Source organism: Nymphalis io, chromosome 23, assembly GCF_905147045.1.
Source record: "Nymphalis io chromosome 23, ilAglIoxx1.1, whole genome shotgun sequence".
NCBI lineage: Eukaryota > Metazoa > Arthropoda > Insecta > Lepidoptera > Nymphalidae > Nymphalis > Nymphalis io.
The window spans coordinates 1,991,686-2,005,674 of record NC_065910.1 but is presented as its reverse complement, the minus strand read 5'-3'; the positions used below and the strand labels follow the sequence as shown (position 1 = coordinate 2,005,674).

Genomic DNA, 13,989 nt, shown 5'->3' with positions numbered 1-13,989 from the left:
CTATTTTTTACATACGTTTGGCTGGCGAAGCCGCTGGCTTTGGTGTTGTCGGTCGAGATGTATCCATTTTAGAACCTGAAAAAGAAAATGCCAATAATATATTTTTTTCAATGACATACAATATTAATTGAATAATTTGTATATGTATTTGTTTATTACCTGAAGCACCCGATGCTGATTCATCAGTCTTATCAGCCGGGTCTTTCATATTTGGAGTACATACTGTCAATATGACTACTCCTTCAGTTTGTTTCAATTTGGCTGCTGCCTGTAAAAATTCAATATCATTTGCTTATACATTCAATACAAACTCACACTTACTTCCAATCAGACACACATACATAAACAGACACACAAGCGAATTTCTTTTCATTGATATTATATGAATATTTATAATATATTATATATATTTAAAAAAAATTGACAATTCAATGTATTTAAATGTAGTCAACATAAAAAACGCTGGTCACGTCAACAGACTAAATTTAAAGCGGACTAAATTTAAACTTCTATAATAATATGTATTGGTTTGGTAGTTTTTTCTATTAGGCGTTACAAAGATAAATGAGCCACGAGTGTGTCTATATATAGATATAATTTTTGTATTATATTTGATGAGTATATCTCATATTACCTTGGTTATCTAAAGTTGGAATATGAGTCTCTATTTATATTTAATTATAAAATAAGTTATATAAACAAAATTTTTTTTTATCATTAAAGTCATATAATTATAACAAAGTTCCGCTAAGTATCTGTTTGAGTTTGAGTTACAATTTTTTTATTTTTCAAATAATAAACGTAGACTAACACAAATGGCATAAAAACTTTTAGAAGAACAGTAATTAGAATGAAAACTTACGGCGTCATAGCTGCAGCTGAGAAGAGAGTCTCTATTTACAGCAAGTATCATATCTCCAATGTTCAAGCCAGCCTGAAACCAAACGAATTTGTCTTTATTAACTAGTTTCATCCCGTGGCGTGACGTGTGAGGCAGGTGTTCTGTTTTTATGTGTGCAAAAATTCATAATAATTGTTTGAGTATATAAGCGGATTGGTGGCGGATACACGTGGCAAATTTTAATCCATCACATGCTGGTTTCCTTACGATGTTTTCTTCACCGCCGAGCAAGAGATAAATTATAAGCACAATTAATCACGTGAGAATTCAGTAATGCTAGTCCAGGCTTGAACTTGGAATCATCGGGTAAGATCTTCTGACCACTGGGCCCACGGCTCTTATTCTCAATCCATTGTATTATTAATTTTATTTTTACCTGTTCTGCAGCGCTACCTTCTTGGAGGTCGGAAACGAAAATACCACGACCAGCATCTGTGTGTCTCCCTTCTATTATCATTATGCCCAGCCCAGTAGCACCCTGAAAAGCAAAAGTTATTATAATTAGTCATAACATGATCAGCTCGGCTTCTTAAATATCTCTTTAAGCACTTTTATATGAATAGTTACATAAGATTGAAACATCTTTAAGCCTAAGGAAATCTTGATAGATTTAATACTGAAAATGGCACTTAAATTATTGCTCATCTTTCAAAGAGAGATGAATCTATTTCTCTCTTTGAAAGATGAGCAAGCCTCCATGTCATATGAGGAAATTCTACAGGAATATTTACATACGGAACGTGCAATATAAGACTTGGTATAATGCTCGATATTATCAAGCTGGACCCATGATTAGCAAAATATTCACCTAAATGTTATAAATAAAATACAAATGTATTCTCAGATCCATTTATTTATAAGACAATCAGCGCTGACGTCCACAAACGTACGTATAAATCAAATTATTTCCGTTCGTTTTAACTTCGAGACCGACAATTGTTCTCAGCGAGAGACATTATTTATATTTTTTTTGTATCAATCATAAGAGATTTAACTTAAGTTTTCGTGTTAAAGAAACTTTATTTCTCATTAAGAATAATATTCAGTACATAAAAACATTAGATAATTACAACCAAACAGCATTACTTATATGCAATTGTTTTGTTCCGGTTTGTAAGGTAAGCAAGAGTAACTACGTTCACAATAAACGTGACATCTTAATTCTCAAGGTTGGTGGCGCATTGTCAATATAAGGGATTATTAATATTTCTTACAATGCCAATGTCTATGGGCGGTGGTGACCACTTATCATTACGTGGCCTATAATTTGATAGTCTACCTACTTATTAACAATAACACAATATTCATTCGCAATGCGGTTTTTTATGTTATCATACACGCTCTCTAAAGGTTATCGATTAGGAGATAAATTTCTCGTATCTATAATATCTATCTGTATATGTGTTATGATTACGTGAAGGGTAAATCTATGGTGCTATGAATATTTTTCAAATATCTGGTGATTGGTCTTTTAAATTTCGGTCGTTTAAGAGTTTATTCTGGATCAATGGGCGTTCACTTGTGATTCTCATATATTTACCCTCGTTAAATGAGATTACAGATGCATTTTCCGAATTATTTTCCATGTAAATATTTCAATGAGTTTAGACATCGATTGTGATTTTATATAATAAATGGTCATTGTTTTACGTCGGCATGGGGTCAATGAACTGTAAAGTTGAAGGTAACAGACAGATTCACTTTCTTAAGCATTTGATTTTTTAATTCGAACACTTAATTTACTAAATATTTTTTATAAATAATATATTTATTACCTTTTTTACAGTGATGTCTCGTACGCCTTTGTAGCCAGCGAACCTGTCGTCCGCCTGTAAATTGAATTAAATAATATTAATACAGATAATATTGACGTCCTTGATGATTAATAAGGATGATATTAATTTCCTTCATTATAATACGCCGCTCGACGGCAAATCCGTCACCAGAAATAGTTCAGGCGCAAGACACAGAGTATCTGTACGTGTACAGCACGGGAGTGTGATGACTTCAAACTCTGTATTGACAGGCTGACAGTTTTTCGAAATAATCAATATTTTTTATCAGCCTGAACTGAAGTTTGAATACGAAACCTTTGGATCTGTGACCTTACTAGCTAACTATTAGATAAACAAAACATTCGACGATAAAATAATTCTTATAATTACACACCCATTGACATAAAATCTCATACACAATTTCCAACATCGCAGAAACTTAGTCATTATAAAGATTTCTGAAATTTACTTGAAATATCGCATTACATTATAATGTCTTGAGATACGAGCTCGCTTAAAATAATTCGATTATTTGCAAAGATAAGCCTATTTATAGATTGATATATTATCTGAACAAATTTAAATAATAATCTAAATCAATAAATCGCGTAAATTGTTCAGAAACGTAATTATTAATTTTTTTTTGCGTACACTACTTTGTTGCATAATAAATTGTTTGTGAAAATCAGTAATATTCAGCTGGCTCTTTTTCCATACAATATTATACGTAAAATTATAAAATGTCATTGTTCTCTTAATTTTATAGCGAGTGACAATAAAAAGTTTATTTCAACCTTAATAATAATAATAATTAATAATTATGTATATATGATATATATCTCACTCGTGAAATATTGAAAAACAACCCGATACGCTATTTTAATGCGATTATCCTTTGAGGTGACTTCTCACGGTGTTTGATTCTACAGATTATTCACACACGACCACGGACAGCCACGCACCGCAGCAAGACTTCCGATGGTGCGTGTCGATCTTAAGAACGAAAGCCATTCTCTCATTCCAAAAAGACAAAATTCGCACCGCTAATGACTTGTCTGCGCTTCCACGGGCGATACTCTTTCCACAGTTCATCAGAGCTGTCCGCGTCCGTCCGTAATATCACGCACTTATTAATGTTATAACTAATTCTCGTCATTGTGGCATATCACATGTTGACATATATCGTACTGCTGTATTTATTATTATATCATCATCATCATTATCATCATATCAGCCGAAAGACGTCCACTGTTGGACAAAGGCCTCCCCCAAGGATTTCCACGTTGGCCGATCTTGCGCTGCCCGCATTCAACGGCTTCCTGCGACTCGTTCTAAGTCGTCGGTCCACCTTGTAAGGGGCCTGCCCACGCTGCGTCTTCCGGTTCGTGGTCGCCACTCGAGATATTAAGAATTGCTTATATTAATATATAAGCAATTCTTAATAATCCTCGTTATGCAATGTTATTTAATTGCTTCTTATATTTTTACCTGCCAGGGGAAGTTAAACTAGGCGTTGTGATTTAAGAAGTCTTCTAATTATATTTTGAAATTAGGTGTCGTTAACTTCGTCTTAAGACTCCCGCGAGTCGTTAGCAATTATGATTTAAGATTAAATCCAACACATCCAATATGACTTGCATATTACGTTAAGTGAAAAAAATGTAATTGCATCGAGTTTCGTATTAATTAAAAAAATATGAATTATATATATTAATGTTCGGTGATTTTGCTTAATCGTTTTTTTTATTATTTTTTATGATTCTTCGAGTGTACTTCGGTATTTTATTATGTATTTTGTCGGAGTTGATAAAATATCTTTAATGAAGGATAAAATAATTGTGACAATATATCATGTCAAATAATGTGAACAAGAGAAAATCAAAAACTTTTCTGAATGTCATATTTGTTTTGACTTTCTTTAGCCTAGATTAAAAACCTCATTGGACTTTGTGTACGCGCGCAACGATATTCAAGTTCAGAGATTACTAATACTACCACTAGTTTTTTTTAAAACTATTATCTTGTTTGTTTGTTTTTATATGCTTTGGTAGGAAGGAATATTTTAAAAACAATTAACATTCATTCATTCATTCATTCATTGTAAGAGAAGTAATTCTGTATGTATAATATGATTTCGCAATGTCGAATGTGGAATCCAATACACAGTACTTATTAAGATCCATTACGTATTGGTTAATTTTATGCTATTCATAAAGAAACCCGCTAATTAAAGATGTATTTCACTATATACCAGCAACACCCGAATGACGTTGTCCTACCTATAAACATATACTATTTGTCATGACGATCGGTATGGAAGGTTATGTGGTGAAATTTGACTGCTCCAAAGAGATTTTTCTTCAAATAATTTAGATTTAATAGTTGATAGCATATACATCAGGTATATTAACATACAGCCGAAATTACTGTATCTAGACTACTGGAGAACCATGAAAATTTGCATACATGGAATCTCCATTTACACAATAGATTAACACTACGGAATTTTAAAATTTTACCCGAAAAGGGGATGAAAATTTATATGAAAATACTTACTTTTCAAAAATGAAACAATTCTAAATTATGACGCGAGCGATTCCCTGATATAAAATAATATAAAGTAGGAGTTATCATTATTATGTTCAAAGTATAAAGTAACAGCCTGTGAACGTCCCACTGCTGGGCTAAGGCCTCCTCTCCCTTTTTGAGGAGGAGGTATGGAGCTTGTTCCACCACGCTGCTCCAATGCGGGTTTGTGGAATACACATGTTGCAGAATTTCAGTGAAATTAGACACATGCAGGTTTCCTCACGATGTTTTCCTTCACCGAGATGAATTATAATGACAAATTAAGCACGTGAAAAATCAGTGGTGCTTGCCCGGGTTTGAACCCACGATCATCGGATAAGATTCACGCGTTCTTACCATTGGGCCATCTCAGCTTTTTTATTATTATGTTCGACGATCTCCAATCGAATGAGTAATCCATTCGCGAGATTAAGACATAACAAATATACTTCTTCATATTATTAGGATATTGACAAAACCAATTTATAACAGAAATAACCTATCAACGATCTCTAAAACGTTTTAAAAATAGCGAAAGCAAAAAATAAAATCTTAGACAAGTTTTTTTGATAGAAAAAAAGCCTTGTTTATATATTTGAATGTACTGGAACGATGATAATCAATTTGAAGATTATGTAATACTAGTATCCTCGACGGCTTCGACTGCGTATGACGAGGTCTAAGGTACTGTATCTCATTATTATTATTATTATTATTATTATTATCTATAGCATATATTTCATGATGATCGGTTGACTAGTTAAGACATGAAGTTTAAGTTTAAGCAATAAATAAATAATAGCCAAGTTCACATAAAGATCGCGGGTTCAAATTCTGGTAAGAACATTTTCATGAGCCTAATTTGTGTTTATATCCCGAGCATGAATGTCACATATAATATTATCTAAATTGCCTAATTATGCATGTGTAAAGTCAGGATAAATATTCCATTTAAGTTTAAAAATTACAAATGTATTTCTGACTTAATCTTAACATTTTTTACAATTCGCTTTAAATATCTACCTTTACCCACGCGTTGCAATGCCTCTTTAAATTTATTTGTAAACTATCCGATATGACTTCCGCTAAAATATTCTCCGTGGTATTATGTATTTCGTTGATATCAATTTACATGGAAATCGGTAGAACAGCTTAAAATTATGAGCTGTATACGAATGCAGTGGTAACTTAAAATAAAGTATATGATATAAAAACCTTCATATACTGATATACTGATATATAACTATGTACCAATTTTACCAAGGTGATCTATACATATACGTATACAATCAAATATTTTTATATATGTATAAGATAAAAGCTTTTATAAAGTGTAACATTAACATAATATTTCGGTAATATAAAATACAAGAATGAAATTCGCGTTTGTCACGTTAATAGTCTAAATATAAAACGGGTTAAACTGTGAATCGCTTGTACTTATATTAATATTATACCCTGTACAAAACGCGCTGTATATTTTGGTAAAAAAGTAAAGTAAAAGCCAGCTGGAATGAGCTGGCTTTTACATTCATGCTCCAGAGTAGTTGGACACGCACGTGGTTCTAATCAAAATCAAAATTATTATTTTTTCAAATAGTCATTTACAAGCGTTTATGAATCGTTAAGCGCTACCACCGGTTCAGATGCTACTGATAAGAACTGGCAAGAAACACAGTAGTAACCCTTTTTTTCCCAAAAGTGCAAACTTGAATCAATTACATATACTTAGTTCCTTTACGATATCCAGCAATCATTCAATCCACGCATTACACGAATAATTTACACCAATGTAAACATAAATATTTTATGTTAATTGGTTTGGTAGTTTTTTTAAGAACGACATTCTGAAATAATCCTCTCCTTAATTATTAGTATAGATGTTATAATTATATTTAAAATATACGATTCGAATATAAATATTGTTTGCAGTTCGCACGTGCTGTTGGCTCTCTTTGTACAACTGCTACATCTGTCTGTGATGGTTGAAAGGTTGAAACAATTCTGACAGTTTCAATTGAAGTTTCTTACTTGAATGCGCTACAATGGCCGATAGTCGAGTGTATTTCTGTGAAGGTTTCTCTGTTTTTAAAAGAAATAAGTTTTATTATAGGAAATTGTAATTTTTATTAACCGAGGTTAAAAATGAGATTATTTCTGTCGTTATTATCCATCCAAATATATTGTTACGTTTAAAGAATATTATAATTTTGAGATGAGGTCTTAAATACCTTTACTTTTAGGATCAATTAATAATCTTTGGTAATTATTTTCACCCAATTAATCGCGACCATGCTAATTTAGATATTATGACAATATATATGTTATCGTACATGTTACAAAGTGAAAAATAAAACAGACAAAACAAATACATACATATACTCAAAAAACATTATAAGTATAAAACAAAGTACATTGATCTTTCGCAATATTTATAAATGTGTATAAAACTTACTAATTAAATAAAAGCTAAAGATAAAATTTTGTAAAATTTGGCGCCATTTCTTTATACTTCTTTCTCTACTGATGTTTTTACAGCAGGCACTGGTATTGTTTTATTCAGTCAAATAAAAATTTGCCAGAAATGTTTTAAAAGAGTATATATATAAAAGATCCACGTGCCGCTCCAACATAATTATTTATTTATGTAAACTTGAAGTAACATTTGAATAAATATTAACTTAGTGTCTGCCGGAAAACTATTTTTAGTAAATTTAATTCGACTGAAAAAAAGAACAAAATAAAATTGTAATTTTAACAGTTTTGTATAAATTTAGGTAACGTTGGAACAACGTTTTTTTTATATATTCTATTCACATACAAATCGTTTGTCCTTATTATTATTAATAATGCTATAAATATTAACTAATAATATGTTTTTGCATTAGAGCAGGCCTTATTCCAATAGAAAACCACTACGAATTCCAAGTCACGTGACAATATTAAATGGTATTAATTCCCCAAAAACGACGGATATTCGTCGACATTACATTGATTTTAATAAAAATTTGACCTTAAAATTTTTAATAGCATTAAATTAACATTTTGTAACTGTATTTATTACGATAACTCTGTGATAAAAACTCTATTCATATACATATATTTAAATGTTTTAGGTATTGAATTTTGATAAATATAAAAATAGCCTAATCGCTATATAAACAAATATTTCGATACTGATATGACTAGGAGTTATGATATAATCGTCTTTGTAAGTAATAGTAAGCTGTTACTTACTTAGGTACATATTAATATTTTACCGCAACTGCTCTTGCTGAATGATAATATTATTATTTTGAAAACAATCAACACCATTTCTTCTTAAATGAGGTTTTTTATAGCTGACCAATCATGAACGTTATTATGCGGTTGGTTTTCTTGTGCGTACGTGATACCTGTGCCATTTTTTTTTACGTAGAAGAAAATATTGTAATGACAAAATACAAAATTATAATTATATCAATGCTATTTTTAAACCTAACACTTCGTATTCTATTAAGTGTCATAATATCCTATAATATCCTGGGACATTTTTCACACACGGCCATCTGATCCCAAATTAAGCTTGTACAAATCTTGTGCTATGGGAACCAGACAACTGATATACACTACATATACTACTTTACTTTTGTAAATACATAATTATATTGAAAATTACACCCAGACTCAGGACAAACAATAAATAAAAATAATAATGTTTATATGTATTTGGTCTGTAACTTATAATTGCAATTCGATTTTATCTTACTTCCGGATTTCCGCATAGTTTCTAACTTTACACACATTTAGAAAACCCAATAGACAAGAGTTATAAAAAATAGATTTCAGAAATATTAATACAAAAAATTAAAATACAAACATATATATATATATACTTGAATGATCTAAAATGCAAACGGATCTATAAATACGAACTTTATTATCGTGAAAAGACTATTGTCCTGTCTACATACATTTTCACGACGTTGCCTATTCGTTTAACGATAAAAAATTTACGACAAATTATATGAGAAGCAATTAGCTTTTTTTAGTTCTTATTTATATCTTACACAGCGTAATAAATCAATAATCAATTTATTGATATATTTAAACGCAATGTTATCGTATGAAACGAGGTAGAACTAATAAAAACTTCGCTATCAACAAACTATGTTTAACGACTCATATAAGCTGTTAAAAGTTGAAAACATTCAACGAACTATAATTTCTGTTCACTCAATTAATGAAATCCTGACCAACATACCCTTGGAATGAGATACACAGATGATAAAGAAAATATTTTTTATTGAGCTACGACAGGAGGATTAAAACTTGGACTATAATAATACTTGTACATCCTGACATGACAAAAATATTAAAAATAATAGTCTTTTTAAATCTTTAACAAGATTATGTAGGTTCTAGTATTTTTATTAAATACTTTTATTAATGCGAGTACTGTAGGGGAAGCGTTTTCGGGTGTTGTAATAAAATAGTAGCCTATGATCTTCCTTTGGGTTTGAGCCTGCTACATAACAAGTTTAATCAAAATCGGTTCAGTGTTTTAGCTGTGAAAGCGTAACAGACAGTTACTTTCCCGTTTATACGAAACGGACGTGTACCACGAAACGGATTGAGCTGAATGTTTGTGAATCCTATTCTAATTTTAATTTTTTTTCCTGTACAGATAAAAAAAGTTTATGAAAGTAGTTTAAAGAAAAAAATTACCAATTTTCAATACAAAAACATTTGTTATGTTCGCAAAACTTTTTCAACCCACAGCAATTATAATCTCAATCAACCTTAAAAAAGTTTAGAGGCGTAAGAATAAGATGGGGTATATTTTCATCACAATATCTACTTCTTTTAATTATTCATTCGTGAAAAGTTAGTGGGGAAGAAATATATTTAAGTTTGTAAAAGTATCAATATCTTTATTTTACCGAATAGTGTTTAATAAGTAGTCTATGAAAAAATTTTTGTTTAAAATATTAATTTAAAGCCTGTAGTTAACAAAAAACCTTACCTTTTTCTTTTTGAAGGATAATGTACGCCGCCATATTGTTCTAAGGAAGGCTGTCGGTTTGTAATAGTTATCCGTTTCGCGCCTGCGCACTTCGTTCATTACAGTCATTACTAAATCATTTTTGATTGCACTATGACTTTACACATCATTCACTTTTTACGATACACAACACTAATATTTCATATTTAGAATTCTTGCGATTTCGGGCATGAGCATTTTTTTTAAAGTACCGACAACATCAACCAGTTAACTTAATTATTATATTATACATATCTGTAAGTGCAAAAAAATGGTTGGTACCTTAGTATGTAGAATATAAAATATTTTATTTTGTATATAAATTATTCCCATTGAAGAATCATTAAAATTATTCAAGTTAACACTATATATGTTAATCATATGTAGATTGTTTGTTGTCGTTATATTTAATCTTGACTTCGCCATTGATCTAGATATAAGACCGCAGACCCCGAGGTCTTGGGTTCAAATCCAGGTCAGGCCAATAAAAATTTATTGAGTTTTTCTGAAGAAAATTCTCAGTAGTAGCCCAAAGTCTGGAAGTTGGAACTGTGTTTGCGCACACACTTGTGCACTATAATATGTCCTGCGCAATTAACTACCTTTTCTTGAGATAGGCTGCCGTGGCCGAAATCGGTCTGGAGCACATTATTTAATCTATCTTTATCGCAAAGCATTTCTACTAAAATAATGATTTTTTTTTTCAACCTCACACACACGAAAACGATAGCAACTTATTTAATTTTATTTAGTAGCATCAGTATCCTGATAATCAGAACAGTTAATGATATCTGATAATATCTTTTGACCGACTTCTAGTAGCTAACTGCGTAGAAGATATTATGGTGCACAAGCGATTACACAAATATATATGCACAATTTATTACCTCCACTCTTATAAGCCAATGGAATGGCAATACGACATCTGAGAGTGTGAAAGCGTAGTAACAACGGTTTTACGACCAAAAACCCAATAGCCTTTTATCGGTTAGACTTTGTATTTCAATCCAGAACGTTTTAATTTGCAGCCTTATAATTTAGCTAAAAGATCAAGAGGCATTTCATTTAATGTCAAACGAACGGAGCTAGAAACAATATTAGCTGAAATTGTTCTTCATTCAAAATAAGAACGAAGGCAGCTTTACGAGATTCGACAAACAAGTAATCTGACACACGAAAATAACGCTCAATGAGTTACAAGTACCTGTGACCTATTTAAGTTTAGTACTGGTATAGTAGTATCAGTTATTGTTAAATATAATAAAATAAAGTCCCCCGTTGCGTCTATTTGTTTGTATATGTAAACGCGATAAACTAAAACTACTGAACTGATTTTCATACGGTTTTCACCATTGGACGGATTTTCTAATGAGCAAGATTTAAGTGTATAATTTATTAAAAGACGGTAATTTTTTTTTTTTTTTATAGAAAAGGAAGGCGGACGAGCATATGGGCCACCTGATGGTAAGTGGTCACCAACGCTCTTAGACATTGGCATTGTAAGAAATGTCAACCATCGCTTACATATCCAATGCGCCACCAACCTTGGGAACTAAGATTTTATGTCCCTTGTGCCTGTAATTACACTGGCTCACTCACCCTTCAAACCGGAACACAACAATATCAAGTATTGCTGTTTTGCGGTAGAATATCTGATGAGTGGGTGGTACCTACCCAGACGAGCTTGCACAAAGCCCTACCACCAGTTTGATTTTTTGACAATTGTTGGATATCAACTACTGAAGTCGTTAAAGAGTCGAAATAGAGTTACAAGTATTACGATATAATCGTTCCATGTAGACCGACCCTAATTCGAAGCGATGTCAGTACGGGTAACTAGTTGTTAATAAAAAGAAAAAAAAAACAAATACTACGTAAAAAAGAACTCGAGAAGTTTTACATTTAGCTTTGTTAAAGTTTATTTGGCGGAGATGTGCAGAAGCCAAAATTGATGTGTATTTTTGCTATAAATAAATAATATAATAATAATATCCTGGGACATTTTTCACACACGGCCATCTGATCCCAAATTAAGCTTGTATAAAGCTTGTGCTATGGAAACCAGACAACTGATATACTACATATACTGCTTTTTCTTTTGTAAATACATACTTATATAGATAATTACACCCAGACTCAGGACAAACAGACATGTTCATGCACACAAATGTCTGTCCTGGGTGGGAATCGTGCAACCTTCGGCGTGAAAGGCAAGTGTTCTACCAACCACGCCAACCGGCTCGTCATATTAAATTAAATTAAATATTCAATAGTTTTTGTTCACACTGTCAATGTCAAACATACAGTTGCAATAGTCTATCGTTCATTGTCAAACGTTTTTTGACATTTCATTGGTTTTTTTTACTACTATACCGGCCAGGTTTCGCTAACTATAATCCAAAAAATTATGCATATAAGAAAAAATGAAAAACAACATAATGAATGTTAAATCCTTTTTATTATCAATGACTTAGGGTTGAATTTCGACCACTGCGAGACCTCTAGTAATATTAAATAAGCATTTAAATGGGCTATATATGTTTTGAGTCTCCGAGAAACGGCCGTTAGGGCCGATTAGGCTTAAATTTTATATTTAGATAAGGTTTTGCTCTTTAAGTTTATCTATATATATATATATCTTTTCCAAAAAGACGCAATTTTACACAATTAAAAAAAAGAACAAAACTATTAGAGCGAAGTTCGGTCGCCCATGTAGCATAATATTAAACAATTTTATTTTTGTAAACACAATCTGATAACCAATTTCAGCCAAGATCAAATGAAACTGCGCAGGAGATTTGTACAAGCTTGTCCAAACACAGTTGCAAATTCTATTCCTTTACTATCATAATCCAATAGGAGACAGTACAGCGCCCGGGCAAGCACCACTGAATTTTCATGTGCTTAATTTGTGTTTATAATTCATCTCGTGCTTGACGGTGAAGGAAAACATCGTGAGGAAACCTGCATGTGTCTAATTTCATTGAAATTCTGCCACATGTGTATTCTACCAATCCGCATTGGAGCAGCGTGATGGAATAAGCTCCAAACCTTCTATTCAAAAGGGAGAGGAGGCCTTAGCCCAGCAGTGGGACATTAACAGGCTGTTACTAACTAACTAACTACTAACAGCGCCCAAGGGATTTCCACTCTGTTCGAACCAAGGGAGTATAAGCAATGACAAGCTCCCAGAAGCTGAACATTTCTGACAGATTCCTTTATTGAAAATGAAAATAAATTATATCTGATTAAAGATGAATATCACCATATTATTGACACATACGTCATGGGTTAAAACTTATGAATTTATAATTTAATATAGTATGCGTTTTCATGTGAATACGTTGTTGTTAAATTTACCTTTAGCTAGCCGCAGACAAAAGGCTGTTTACTCGGCTCGAGTTACAATACAAATCTACGTGACCTTTACATTACTTTACAATACGATGGTCTAACAATACACTGCTGCTGCATAATGACTTAACTATAATGATAAATACGAGTATGCATATATCATATTAAAAATATTAGCCAAGACTAATAGGTCCGTCTATTGTATACAAAATTAATAACGAGCAAGGATTTACCAGCCACTCATTAGATATTCTAGTGCAAAATAGTAATACTTAGTATTGATGCATTCCGGCTTGAAGGGTGAGTGAGTCAGTGTAACTACAGGCGCAAGGACAACATCTTAGTTTCCAAGGTTGGTGGCACTGGCG

General features: G+C 31.9%; 1 protein-coding gene across 1 annotated transcript in view; it reads right to left on the bottom strand.

Annotated features, from left to right (window-relative positions):
* The window catches only part of LOC126777719 (uncharacterized), a 198,032-nt gene that overhangs the window by 5,034 nt on the left and 179,009 nt on the right, over positions 1 to 13,989 (bottom strand). The window contains exons 28-32 of the mRNA XM_050500872.1: positions 2,677 to 2,730; positions 1,278 to 1,379; positions 863 to 934; positions 160 to 268; positions 16 to 75 (exon numbers count right to left, since the gene is read on the bottom strand). Of these exons, the coding sequence (XP_050356829.1) occupies positions 16 to 75; positions 160 to 268; positions 863 to 934; positions 1,278 to 1,379; positions 2,677 to 2,730 (397 nt within the window). The remainder of the gene's footprint in view (positions 1 to 15; positions 76 to 159; positions 269 to 862; positions 935 to 1,277; positions 1,380 to 2,676; positions 2,731 to 13,989) is intronic.